Consider the following 14,801-nt stretch of genomic DNA (forward strand, 5'->3'; position numbering starts at 1 on the left):
TTAGTTTTACTGTGAAAAACAGTGAACTATTGTGTGAAAAGATCCTGCACTCTATAATTAAAACCTTCTGTTTCTCAGGTTGAAATCTGGGCTTTTGGACTTTCCCCAGAATTTCCCCAGAAAAGCTCTGACTGTATCTTTTTTTCTCTCTCTCTGTTTATTTCTGCTCCTGTAAGAGGGTCACTTGCCCCAGCTGCTCATTTTCCCTCAGGATGGATCGTGAAGACGAGGAGGATTGTGTTTTGCTCAGAGGTTAATACTTTGAGGCAGTAATCTTTGAGTTTATGACTGAAGAAAGCGGTAAGTGTCACTTGTGTTTTGTAGGATGTTTCAGTTGGCTCTTTAGATGTGGTTATGAGTTTGTTTCATATGCCCAACAAATCAGTCATGAATGATTGAGTCTGTGCTGGAAATTCTTTTTCCATAATACCAATAATTCTGGGCAGTGTTAAGAAAAAAAAGTATATCAACATATTTTATCCAAGAGTTACAAAATATGTTATTGTTAAATGTTAAATAAATGTTCCTAGGTACATTTATGTTACGTAAACTTTTCATTCCATAATACTTGTAAATTCTGGTTTAAAATAATTCAGTAAAACATATAGTTGCTTATACCAGAGAAGAGTTGATTACACATTGTTGTTTATGATTGTAGTAGATGGTTGTGCTCCATAAAGAGTGGGATTCTCTTGGTCACTGTACATACAGTACTGCTCTCCCACAGGCAGCTGACTGGAGCCATACGCAATATAAATAAACACCAGTCACATAGAGGACTTTGTATACAGGGAAAACTTACTGACCTGAGGGCAAATGCACCTACAAGAGCCACTTTGTTCCTCATCTTTTGGGTTCATGGTTTGGCAAGCTTTTTTTCTCCCTCTTTTTTCTTTTAAGCATTATGAATGTGTTCATTGTAATGGAAATACATTTTAGTGTCATGTAATATAATTATATGTATGACATTATTATATTATTATTGGTAATTATTATTATTAATAATAACAATAATAATAATAAACATTTTAATTATTGAATTGTATTATAAATTCATATTTGTCCAATATTGACCAAATATTCCTAGTTTTAATTTTCAGTTGTTTTGATTTTGAATGTGATGTGTTTAACTGATTATTTTAAATTCTGTACGAGAAAAAGCAAGATCATTTGTTAAACTACTTTGATGTTTTTTTTACAGGAATTAAGGTCATAAAATAAGATGTTCCAAATGAGACAATATCTTATTGTCCTTCTCCTGGTTGGAGCCGTGAAGTCACAGGTCAACCCAGGTGAGAGGAATGAAGCATAATTAATATAATTCACAAATCAAATGAGGAATAGCTTTTGATTCATAATATTATATAGTGCAAATTTATGTCAAGTAATTTTGTTATATAGCCTTTAGCAGAAGTTGGGTCAGCATCAGGTTCACTGCAGTTAGCCTCATGCCAATGTGTGCCTTAAAAATTAATTCAAGAGGGGAAAAAGACCTCCACACAAAAATACAGGCAAAAGCTCACAGAGATTCAGAAATGTAGAATTGTGCAAAGGAAGCGCCAAGTGCAAAACGTTTTCGGGTTCAACTCTTCATTAGTGCCATACAATTTCTTAATACTCAACAAATAAATAAAGACATAAAGAGAATTACAAGTGGAAATTACATCTGAAATCACAGGATCTGATGATAAGACTTGGTCAGATGCCCTGTAAAAAAAAAATAAAAAAAAGGCAGCTATGGTTGTCATAACGTTACTGTAAAAAATATATGTTAGCAGCATTTTAGGTTTTATGAAATTCATTTCTATTTACAGTAACAAAACGCATATGTTTTATGAACTGATATACAGTAATGCTAATATGCCAACTGAGATACTAAAATATCCTTTTTTGTACCTTCATATTGCACTGACAACCACCAAAAAACAGGTGCAGAGTGTCGTACAAATACAAAAAAACCATCATGGTAACACACATGACACTAAAATAATGCAATAAATATTAAATAACAGCGTAAAATGTAACATAAAGCCCCAATGTACATAACAGATGACAAAAAGTGTAGCTGACAAGAAGCTTAGTTATTTCAATGAAAACCCATGTGAGCTGTCAAACAGGTTTTTCATCGCAAATTATAAGATGTTTTTTTCTTTTTCACTTCCAAAACTGTCAATTTAACAGTATCATATCATGAAGTGTCCCATTAGATCTATTACGGTTTTTCACTGTATACACTAAGGGAAATCATCAGTAACAAATGAACGTCTTTTACTGTTAAAATGGTGATCACTTGAGCAGACAGCTGAAAACAGGCATGTCATTGACACTAGCGTCAGAGAGGAAACTATGCTGGGGGTCCAGAGTCTGTTTCATCTGCCAAGGCTAACAAATCAAATTTAGAGAGATGGGAAGTATTAATTCACTGGGTGACTGAGTTTTCCCGTTTGTACTCCTCTACAGTGGAGTCTATTTATCCTTATGCTGCTGGAAAGTTACTGCCAGGGAAAGAAAATCGGAAAAAATTGAAAGACGCCTTTGTCTTTAAAAATGGTTGATTCCCAGAACATTCTGAGATTGATAGTTTAAGGATTCTGTTTAGACTCTGTTTACAGAAAACAGAATCTAAAGAGAACGTTTCTATAATGTTAGGAATTGGAGAATGTTCTGTGTTTTCTGGTACATATGTGACAAATAATAATGATGGATCATTCATCAACTTTGCAGCAACTGTTTTCTACCTACTTTTTTAAAGAGAAATAACTTCACGAAGGTGAGAATGTCCTGAGCATGTCCTGGAATGAACATAAAAGTCTCTCTGTTTCTGCTGAGGCCTTACGGATGGGGTTGAGCGGTATTTTGGGTATTTGCTTATGGGGTGTGGATTCCACCTATTCGCACAACCTCCCTGGAGCAGGAATACGGAGTCTTGCTCCTGCGGCACAATGCCACCTACTGTGTAGTGAAGCTTAGTCTGCTGTTTCAGTTTCTGGAGTGGTGGCAGCCTCATGCTTAAACTCTAGGATACAAACACAGATTATCGGTTCAGTCCCAAGAACATAGAAACGGAGAACCTAGGATCATTTCACCTTCAAGGAATGTCTGCTATTACATTACTGTGGCAGTAATCTGTCTCTTATGCTCACCAAGGCTGAATTTATTTGATCAAAAAATACAGTAGTGTGAAATATTATTACCATTTAAAACTGTTTTCCATTTTAATGTAATCTATTCCTAAAGCTGAATTTTCCAGTCTTCAGTGTCACATGATCCTTCAGATATCATTCTAGTATGCTGATTGCTGCTCAAGAAACATTTCTTAATATTATTATCAATGCTGACAGTTGTGTTGCTTAATACTTTTTGTGGAAACCATGGATTTTTCTCTCTCTCTCTCAGAATTTTTCCCTGAAAAGAAATCTTTTGTTACATCATAAATGTATTTGTTGTCACTTTTGGCCAGTTTAATGCATTCTTGATGAATAAAAGTATTAATTTCTTTCAAATTAAATACATAAATAAATACTTTTATTGACCCCAAACTTTTGAACACTATAGTTTGTGTGTGTGTACTAAAATATTACACCAGACTTCTTAGTGTCTTTTTTTAACATCTTTTTATTTATTATTACTTTTTATCATATGGTTTCATTTTTAATTGAGATATCCGGATTGTTGTATCACCCTGTATCATCGTATCTTTTATGCCCCCTATTTTAATTCAGAAATTAAAAACATGTTAATTATAAAAATTATAGAAAATTATTGAAATTAATTCAAGTCATTATATGAATTAATTTTGTATGTATTTTTGAATAAATTAATTGATCTGAACAAAAAAAATTGTCATGTTATTGCTACATTTGTTAAATGGCAAACGAGTAACATCCATAATCCTTACAATTTACAGACTCATTAACAGATAATGGATACTCTCACTTTTGTGTCAACGCACATAATTTTAATAAATGTCTGTGCCTGTGCAATATGTGTCATATAACCTTCCTAAATTTCTTCATGTGATAGCTGTGTGTAGGTACCCACTGGGGATGACTGGAGGCCAAATTCAGGATGAAGATATTTCTGCTTCCAGCCAGTGGTCAGAGTCCACCGCAGCTCGATATGGCAGGTACATCTAACACACTGATCACACAACTGATCCTATTATACTAATAATAGAACTGATTTTCTCCACCATATCCCTCTATTTTTCAGATTGGATTTTGATGATGGAGATGGAGCGTGGTGTCCAGATGTCATGGCTGAACCAAACAATCTAAAGGAATTTCTGCAGATTGACCTTCACACCCTCCATTTTGTCACTCTTGTTGGCACACAGGGACGGCACGCAGATGGAGTGGGCAATGAGTTTGCCCAGCGGTACAAGGTTAAATACAGCCGGGACGGCACACGCTGGGTCTCCTGGCGTGACCGGCAAGGTCGACAGGTGAGATGATGGCAATGTTATGCTTATCAGTTAAACTGAGACTGAGATCTTAATTTTGATTTGTTGATAAGTTTCAATTCTGTCATCACTTTACCACCATCATGATGTTTCAAACCTGTGCGACTTTCTTTTCAAAAATGTTTCAGTTGATTTTCTTTCCATACAATGAAAGTCAATGAGACTCAATGTCATTTGGACCCCAGCATTCTTCAGAATCTCATCTTTTGTGTTATGCAGAAGAAAGGCTTGTATTGAGCCCCTGAGGTGACAGGGTGATGGGAAAAAAATAAGATCGGAGGAAAAATTATATTTCAGTGCTTTTGCACTCCCCCAAGAATCTGTGCGTTCACTCACAAAACTTTTGTGGTATAAATAATATGAGGTTGGAAGAAAAAGTTTCTCAAGAAAATGCAGTCATTTTGCAAGAGAACTCAAAAGTTTTGAGAATGACTGGAAAGTTTCTTGTGGCCATGCAATACTTTTTCCACATATCTGTCTCCATGTAGGGCATCCGTTGGTTTTGAATTGACAAAACTTTCATTTTGGGGGGAACTTTACCTTTAGGCCTCTAAGAATGATGAGTTCATTGTGATCTATGAGTTCATTGTTTGTGTGTTCTCATCCTTATTCATCTTTTTAGATCATTGAAGGGAACAGTAACGCCTATGATGTTGTGCTTAAGGACCTGGAGCCTCCCATTATTGCTCGTTTTGTGCGTTTCATGCCTGTGACTGACCCCTCTATGATTGTGTGCATGAGGGTGGAGCTCTACGGCTGTGAATGGCTCGGTAAACTATAAAACATATTGCATGCAAGTGCTCAAATGCAGACTGTAGCATTAACAAACCTCAATGTGATAATAGTTACCTAAAATGTCTTTTTGCATTGACATAGTGAAGTAGAATATGTTTCAAGCCTTTATGGGATTGATTCAGCCTCTTTAGGAATAGTCATTGAATCATTTACTCAGCCTTATGTCATTTCATTGACTTTGTTTCCTCCAGAATGTCAAGACGGTCAGTGAATAACAACTTAAATTTTGGTCTGTTTCCCACACAAAGCAATCGTATAACTCATGAGCTGTATGGACTAGCTTTATAATACTTTTATGGCAATGGCTAATTCAAACTAACTGTAAAAAAGGTAGATGGGAGGGAGATATTAAGTCGCTATAAAAAAGCCAATAAATAAATAATGCAAACAGTGTTAAATAATAAATAATAATAAATAAAAATAATAATAAATGAATGGAAATATGAGGATAAATAAAATAAATAAATAAATGCGATCAAGATTTTATTATCTTGGCAGACAAAATAATAAATGAAAGGATAGATAGATAGATAGATAGATGGATGGATGGATGGATGGATGGATGGATGGATGGATTGATTGATTGACACATCTGTATTGATTTGTTTCTGTATTTCCCACTGATATTTCCTCCTATAATATGATAATGATAATGTTTATCCCTATAAAGACTATTTTTTGATGCTTTACATCCTTTTTGCAAGCTTGAAAGCTGCAATCCCCATTAGTTGTATTTGTATGGAAAGGAGTGAGCACATCATTATTCATATCGATTTGGTACAAAATGTTCATTTTTGGGTGACTTTACCTCTCATCATTGCTGCAGATGGTCTTGTGACCTACAGCGCCCCTGCTGGCCAGCAGATGTCTTTCAGAGGCCAACAAATCTACTTAAATGACACTGTGTATGATGGAGCCATTAGTTACAGGTAAAGCATCATACACTAAACACTAAAGTAAATATCACCACCTCATTCGCTTAAATGAAACAACAAGGTTTTCTCCCAGCATGACAGAAGGCCTTGGACAGCTCACTGATGGAAGCTGGGGTTTAGATGACTTCACCAAAAGCCAGGTGTATGGGGTCTGGCCTGGCTATGACTATGTGGGCTGGATCAATTCTAGTTTCCCTGGTGGCTCGGTGGAGATGACATTTGAGTTTGACCGAGTCAGAAATTTCACGTCAATGAAGGTTCGTCTGAAATACATCTGTGTCTACATGTCCCTTGTGAAAAAGAAGAGTGCTTAATTGTACTGAATGTGCACTTGTAGTGTTCCTCAAATCTTATATATTAAATAATATTAAATATATTAATTATATTAAAACTTGCATATTATATTATATATTTAAAAAAAACTTGCATATTATATATATATGGCATTGAATATATTATATAGACAGTTTTTAAAAAGTGATCTTTGTAATAATGTCAAATTAAATGCTTTAAATCATTGTTTTAATAATCTTTTGTACATTTATTTTGATGTGTTAAAACTAAACGTGAAGTTCTTGATAATAGTGTAATATCAGTTTAATAATAATATAATATAATTTTAACTTAGTGTTCTTTATTATAACATTTAAAGTTATATTTTAAATGAACAAAATTGCAACTTCATTACAAATTTGTATTTGCAAATATACTTAAATACATGACAAGTCTTAGTAAAAAGGACATTAAATTATATTTTTGTTTAACATAAATGCTTGTCAGTATATTAGACAGTACATTTTAATTTCAAAAGACAATAGAAGCAATGAATTATATAGGTTCATACTTTATTTCCATAATATTTTAAAAAGTGCATTCCATTGTAGGTCTACTACTTTTTTCACAAGGGGTAACATATATGCTATTATTATAATTATTAATTAATTATTTTGTATTGCTGCATAACCTTCTGTTTCAATAGGTCCACTGTAACAACATGTACACATGGGGAGTAAAAATGTTTCGACAGGCCGTTTGTTACTTCCGTACGGATTCAGACTGGGAGCCCAATCCTGTGGTTTTCAAGCCGAAAGCAGACAACATCAGTCCAAGTGCTCGGTTTGTCACGGTTGCCCTTGGTAACCGCATGGCCAGCGCAATTAGGTGCCGTTTTGCATTCAATGACATCTGGATGATGTTCAGTGAAATTGCTTTCCAGTCAGGTAATAGTGGTTTAATCACGCTGCATGTTCTTTCTTTCATCTCCAGCGCTCCTTTTCTTTCCTTTTCTTATCTGTTCACTTTTTCATGATTCATTTTAGCATATTAATAGCTTACTAAAAATACAGTACCTCTGCAGTTCAAAATGCCTTTCACCCAAATTCACCTTTCAGATACAGCAGTGTACAACACCTCTCTTGTTCCTCGTAAACGTAATCCAACTCCAGGGATTCACCCAGGTAAACGTTATATTTATTTTAGATACAATACAGAATTCTTTGTGAATAATTATCTGCTCTCACACAGTGCCAATTGGTTGCTATACGATTTTACAGTCTAAATTTGCAATCAACAGTGCCACCTGTTGTTCATTACTTCATGCAGTGGCCTTATGAATTTCACAGTTATACACATAAAATATATTTTTATAGACTAATAGATTGGTATGGCTTTTAGAGTTTTATGAAAAATAATAATTTAAAGATTTTTGTAATTATGCTGCAACATCATAAAATGTAAAAAAAAAAAAAAATGGGGTGTGAATATTTTCACTATAGGCTATATGAATGGGAGAAATCATAACTCTCATTATGGTGACTGCAGTCCCATCCACAGTTAAAAGTGCCAGTCGCTTTTTTTGATAGAAGCATCGCACTGCTCAATATTGCATTGAAAGGATGTAATTTCACAGAAAACAAACAAAATTTTGATTCTGTAAAACATAAAAAATATTGTATTGTATTTCCTACTCTGAACTTTCGGCAGGTGATGATCCCAGCCACAAAATCGATGACAGCAGCACAAGGATCCTGATAGGCTGCTTGGTGGCCATTATTGTCATTCTGTTGGCCATCATAATAATCATACTGTGGCGACAGGTCTGGCAGAAGATGATTGAGAAGGTAAGATTATTACCTTCAACATCAACTTCAGAGGCAACAATCATCAACTCGAGTTTGAAGCCTGCGCTTCTGTAAAATGACTATTGGAAATCTTGTGCAATAGAAAGCTGTACAATTGCATTGGTAACTGGCTAATTTAAAGGCTTTTTTATGTTTTATTTTCAGATAAAGCTTTTTTAATGGTTTTAGTTTTTGTTAACTATAATAACCCTGCTGTCAGTTTGTGGTTATCAATGTAGCATGTTATGTATCACATTTTGCTGAAGGCCTCTCAGCGTATGTTGGATGATGAGCTGACCACGTGTCTGTCTGTTCAGAGAGAGGCCTTCACCCACCGTCACTCCTCTCTGTCCAGCGATGTTGAGTCCAATTCCACATATGAACGAATTTTCCCCATGGGATCTGACTATCAGGAGCCATCACTACTTTTACGGAAACTACCAGAATTCCAGGCTACGGAAAACCTTGGTAGGGCTGCTCAATATTTACTCATCCTCATGTCATTCCAAACCCAGTTTACAGGAGTTTATAGTAGCTTAGTCTGTCTGGAGAAAATAACACCAAAATAGCCATATGAAATAGCTCTGTTTGATGAACAGCCTGAAATTAAGGGCATTATTCACTGACAATCTTTTCATCTGCTATAACTTTCATTTCAAATATGTCTCCTTTAAATGTGACATTGGATATCAAAGTGGACTTCTGTTTTTCTCAATCCTGTCACCATATTGGTTTTAAAAACTGTCATTGAAGAAGATTATCAATGAATAACAACTTAAATTGTTGCCTCTTTGTCACACAAAGCTATATAAAGAGTTGGAGTATGGACTAGTTTTATGCAAACAGCTCGGATAAGATTCTTGAAAAATTGCACTATTTGAAGTCAGCAAGATTTTTATAAGATTTTAGAACGTATAAAGTTACAGTAAAGACACTCAAAAAGATTTCTATTTCAAATAAATGCTCCTATTTAACTTTCAGTTCATCAGAATCCTGAAAAAAGCTTCAGTTTCCACAACTTCAACACTGATAACAGATTGTTTCTTGAGCACCAAATCAGTGAATTAAAATGATTTCTGATCATGTGATACTGACGACTAAAGAAAATTCAGCTTTGCAATTGGTCACAGAATGCTCTTGAGGCAATATTGAAGATCCAACAGCAACTTTATTATGGTTTCAAAACAGTAATCCACATCAAGGCAAAAAAGCAAGAAAACATTGCACAAGGTTAGCCACAAACACAGAACCAGCAAACTCGAAGTAACAGAAGCAATACTGCAGCAACCCCACAAGACACAAGTAGAGTAGGCTCAGGAATGGACTCCTGGACTGGAATGAGCTCAGGAGTGAACTCAAACTCGAGTGGGCTCTGGAGTGGACTCATAGATTTTCCACAACTTCAACACTGATAACAGATCTGATGAGCACCAAATCAGTGAATTAAAATGATTTCTGATCATGTGATACTGACGACTAAAGAAAATTCAGCTTTGCAATTGGTCACAGAATGCTCTTGAGGCAATATTGAAGATCCAACAGCAACTTTATTATGGTTTCAAAACAGTAATCCACATCAAGGCAAAAAAGCAAGAAAACATTGCACAAGGTTAGCCACAAACACAGAACCAGCAAACTCGAAGTAACAGAAGCAATACTGCAGCAACCCCACAAGACACAAGTAGAGTAGGCTCAGGAATGGACTCCTGGACTGGAATGAGCTCAGGAGTGAACTCAAACTCGAGTGGGCTCTGGAGTGGACTCATAGATGGGAGTGAACTCTGGAATGAACTCGTAGACTTAAGTGAGCTCAGGAGTGGATTCATAAACTGGAGCAGGCTCAGGAGTGAACTCGTAGACCTGAGCGGACTCGTAAACCAGAGCGAGCTCTGGAATGAACTCGTAGACTTGAGTGAGCTCAGGAGCAGATTCATATGCCTGGTCCAAATACCCACACTTGCAGTCTTGGCCACTTGAGAGAGTTCTAAAACAGACATTTAGAAGTTGATTTTAAAATGCAAAGTATTTAAATTAAAATTAAGCTATGTAAACACTTGCATTTTTACAACAGTGTGTCCCATCAGGTAATGAAAAGTTCACCATACACTTGCGGTCTTCATCCTCACTTGAACACTTGGGCCAAATACAGGAAATACGTCACATATGTTGTCAAGTGCAAAGACCGCAAGTGTGGGTATTTGGCCAAGGCAATAGACTGGAGCAGGTACTGGAGTGGATTCATGGAATGGAACGGTCTCTGTGACAACCAGTACTGAGGCCCTTAAGATACCAGCTGCGGGAACGATTCACGATGACCGGGAACACAGGAGTGGCATCCGTGAAGGCTGAAGACGGTGGCATGACATCCATTTGGGGCAGTCGTGGCCTAATGGATAGAGAGTCGGACTTGTAACCCGAAGGTCACGGGTTCGAGTCTCAGGTCCGGCAGGGATTGTTGGTGGGGGGGGGGAGGGAATAACCAGCGCTCTCTTCACCTTCAATACCACAACTGAGGTGAGACCCTTGAGCAAGACACCGAACCCCAACTGGTCCCCGGGCGCCGCAGCATTGGCTGCCCACTGCTCCGGGTGTGTGTTCACAGTGTGTGTGTGTGTGCACTTAGATGTGTTAAATGCAGAGCACAAATTCCGAGTATGGGACACCATACTTAGCCACACTTCACTTCACGGCTGGAGCTCTGGCATGGCGGCCATCTTGTGAAGGAACTCTAGGTTGGCGACCAACATATGAAGGGACTCTGGAACAGACTCCTCAAGAGCAGACTCTGGAACTACTTCCTCTGGGGCAGGTTCTGAATGATCTGGTGTTAAACACTGGCTATGAAGATGGAGAAATCTGACGAAAGTCCAGGAACCTAAGTCCCTCCATCTCCCACAGAGGGTCATCCAGGCAGACATTAAAAAGATCCTTGAGCGCTGCCTCATTATACTCCAGCCCCAAAGCAAAAGCCAAAAAAGTCTGGGCAAAGTCCTCTACCTGCAACCCCTGCTGTCGAACCATCAAGACCCGATGTCAAGCTATCTGCTCCCTCTTAGCGGCAGGAGGAGAAACCCAGATATCCATACTCCAAAATGATTCAAAACTGCTGGATCTTGAAATGGCTGCAGTATTGTGTCATGGAATGCTCTTTAGGTAACACTGAAGATTCAATAGCAACTTTATTAACTGGCATAAAGTTGGCTTGACGTTGGACGTTCGATATTCGCAAATTTAGGGGCTGTCTCTAAAGTTGCATGTGATATTGGTATACACTTTTCTAACATCAATAGCATTTGAGGAGAATGACTTACAGTCATAAAAACAACTGTAAACTGTTCATCTAGGTGTCAGCTATAATGCACACCTTTTACATTTTTCATATTTATTAAAATAAACTGTAATATCGAACATGCAACATCAAGCCAACTTTATTCCAGTACTTTACTATAGTCCCAAAACAGTAATCCACATCAAGGCAAAAAAGCAGAATACATTGCACAAGGTATTCCACAAACACAAAGTAACAAAAACAATACTGCAGCAACCAATGACACAGACCGCAGGGTATAAATACAGGTGAGCTGAGTATCTCAAATCACACACAGCTGAGAGTAATGGACCAATAATCAGAGCAAGGGATGATGGGAACTGAAGTCCACAAGCACTGGGCAATGATCTGGGAGGAGTGCCCTCTGGTGGCTGTCATGGGCACTCCAGCAGATGACTGTGACACCATCAGAGGAATAAATTACATTAAAAAAAAAAACTGAAATAGAAAAGTTATTTTAAATTGTAATAATATTACTGTTTTTACTGTATTTTTTATCAAATAAATGCTGTCTTGGTAAGCATGAGAGACATTTAAAACTCTTATCAGCCCAGTGATGTATCCTTCTGTATTTCCCAAGTAAATGCATATTAACAAAAAATAACTGAAATGAAGTTTAGAATGACATGATGACAGAATTTTGATTTTTGTGTGAACTATACCTTTAACAACATAACATATCTATGTTAATATGGTTGTGTTACAGCAATGATCGATGCCCCTTCCGAACCCTCTACAACCCACCCTACAGATGAGGCCCCACACTACGCAGAGGCAGATATCGTGAGCCAGCAGGAAGCCACTGGTGCCCACAGTTACCGCGTCACAGTGGTCAACATGCCCTTATCTCCAGGAAGAGACGGGGCTCTGGAGGAGTTTCCGAGGGAGAGACTGACTTTCAAAGAGAAACTTGGAGAAGGACAGTTTGGAGAAGTCAGTGAACAATTCTCTTCACTAAAAAAAAAGTTATTCTTGTTCAAGTTATTTGTTATACGTGTTCATTCCTGCCGCAGGTTCATCTGTGTGAAGCTGAGGGAATGCAGGAGTTCATGAAGGACCATTGTGGCGACATCAGCGATGAGCCAATGCTCGTAGCAGTTAAGACACTAAGAGAGGATGCAAACAAAAATGCAAGGTAACACACAGGTGCAGGTGTCCCGCAATCGATGTTACGTGCCTGTTGTTGCTGAGAAGCACTGCTTTTTGCTTTACAGATGCTGTCCAGCCATTTTAGGACAATTTACATTTTCCTCAAGGAAATCTACATTTTCAGGAACGACTTCTTGAAAGAGATCAGGATCATCTCACGATTAAGAGACCCGAACATCATTCGCCTGTTGGCGGTGTGCGTTGAGAGCGATCCGCTGTGCATGATCACGGAGTATATGGAGAACGGAGACCTCAATCAGTTCCTGTCCCGCCATGAGCTGCAGGAAGAAGGAGTTCTGGCTGGCAACTCATCTACCATCAGGTATATCACAATGAAAAAAATAAAAGATACTTTGGAACAACTTAAAAAAAAAAAAAAAAACGAATTTGATATAGCCAAATTTATTGTTTTTCTTAAATTATATTTATGGTTTGATTCAAACATTAAATTAACTAATTTCTTTCATACAAAGTAGTTTATTTGATGTTTATTATTATATTATTATTATTATTATAAAAATAATAAATATACTGTATTTTCTTTAGACCCAAGCCAAAATGTTACTTAATGTATAATATTTTTGGGGCTTTTTAAAACTTAACGTCACCTTAAACAAAAGCTAAATTAGCAATAATATGAGAGTAGAATTTGTAATTCTGTTCTGAATTTGTTATATTAATACAATATAGCAGGGTCAGAAATTAACTTAATTTTGCCCCCTGGAAGTGATATCCAGTGTCATTTTTTTACATTTGTGAGGACAATTTTTATCACCGCCTTAATAATGTGTTGTCTTTAATGTCAAATTTAACCACCTACTTCAATCAATCAAAATACTTTATGACAATAACAATTGACTGTTTAAAACTGTATCTAAATTATACGTTTAAAAAAAGCTAATATGGCTGCAATATTATGACAAAAATCATCAATTATTGCTCTTGATATTGTAATAATGATTATTAATGTCGATTAATATAATACATATAAAACTTTTTTGCTTTTTGTGTCTGTGTTTTGGGGAAACGGCTCTTCATATATTCTGGCTCTGGCTTCACAGACAAACATGTTGGTCCATGATGTTAGTCTAGTCTAGTGCAAAAACTCCGTCATAATCACTCAAGCTACGAAATGAATCTTTCATTTACATCTTATTGGCACTGTGTTGTTTATGATGAGGGAATTCACAAGCTATTCAATCAGTGAGCGCGCACTCTCAACAACAACTCCGGAGTTTTCAGCGCTGACTAATCCAATCGTCTCTGATTGGCCAATGCATTCTTAAGATCAACAGAAATGCGCGTGATTGGTCATAAGGCTTAAAGGGATAGTTCACCCAAAAATGTAAATGTGATGTTTATCTGCTTACCCCCAGGGCATCCAAGATGTAGTTGACTTTGTTTCTTCAGTAGAACACATATGATGATTTTTAAGTCCAACCGTTGCAGTCTATCAGTCTTATAATGCATGGCAATGGTAACAAAATCTATGAGAGTAAAAAAAACATGCACAGACAAATCCAAATTAAACCCTGCAGCTCATGACGACACACTGATGTCCTAAGACACGAAACGATCGGTTTGTGCCAGAAACCGAACAGTATTTATATAATTTTTTACCTCTAATACACCACTATGTCCAACTGCCTTGAGCGAGCGTACGGCATCCGGTGCGTGAGGTGTGTACGCGCTCTGGCGTAGTTTACGTTAATGGGTGTGTTGATATCCAGCCGAAGAGCAATCAACCATAACTTCAGGCGAGCAGGCTCAGAAGTTGGGAATACGTGGAAAGTCACCACTCACGAATGAGTTCGCGCGAGAGAACGTAATCTTTTAGTTTTAAGTCAGTTTGAACAATCCGGATAAGCGCAAGTAAGTACCATTTTGATTAGCCGTCGTACCTACAATGACTGTGCACTGTGCAAACAATGAGTGACGTATACGCGCGAGAAATCACTTCCGGCGCTTGCGTATTACGCCAGAGCGCATACACACCTCACGCACCGGATGCC

The 14,801-nt window shown here is 37.2% G+C and overlaps 1 protein-coding gene across 1 annotated transcript in view; it reads left to right on the forward strand.

Annotated features, from left to right (window-relative positions):
• The first annotated feature begins 259 nt into the window (after positions 1 to 259).
• The window catches only part of LOC107715505 (discoidin domain-containing receptor 2-like), a 19,407-nt gene continuing 4,865 nt past the window's right edge, over positions 260 to 14,801 (forward strand). Inside the window, exons 1-14 of the mRNA XM_016521660.1 lie at positions 260 to 300; positions 1,202 to 1,292; positions 4,024 to 4,126; positions 4,213 to 4,444; positions 5,085 to 5,232; positions 6,084 to 6,186; positions 6,266 to 6,449; positions 7,172 to 7,412; positions 7,584 to 7,649; positions 8,176 to 8,312; positions 8,579 to 8,780; positions 12,347 to 12,573; positions 12,654 to 12,775; positions 12,914 to 13,111. Coding sequence (XP_016377146.1) covers positions 1,223 to 1,292; positions 4,024 to 4,126; positions 4,213 to 4,444; positions 5,085 to 5,232; positions 6,084 to 6,186; positions 6,266 to 6,449; positions 7,172 to 7,412; positions 7,584 to 7,649; positions 8,176 to 8,312; positions 8,579 to 8,780; positions 12,347 to 12,573; positions 12,654 to 12,775; positions 12,914 to 13,111 — 2,033 coding nt within the window. The 5' untranslated portion in view covers positions 260 to 300; positions 1,202 to 1,222. The remainder of the gene's footprint in view (positions 301 to 1,201; positions 1,293 to 4,023; positions 4,127 to 4,212; positions 4,445 to 5,084; positions 5,233 to 6,083; positions 6,187 to 6,265; positions 6,450 to 7,171; positions 7,413 to 7,583; positions 7,650 to 8,175; positions 8,313 to 8,578; positions 8,781 to 12,346; positions 12,574 to 12,653; positions 12,776 to 12,913; positions 13,112 to 14,801) is intronic.

The sequence above is a fragment of the Sinocyclocheilus rhinocerous genome, unplaced genomic scaffold, assembly GCF_001515625.1.
Source record: "Sinocyclocheilus rhinocerous isolate Xijiao unplaced genomic scaffold, SAMN03320098_v1.1 scaffold510, whole genome shotgun sequence".
In the NCBI taxonomy this organism is placed as follows: Eukaryota; Metazoa; Chordata; class Actinopteri; order Cypriniformes; family Cyprinidae; genus Sinocyclocheilus; species Sinocyclocheilus rhinocerous.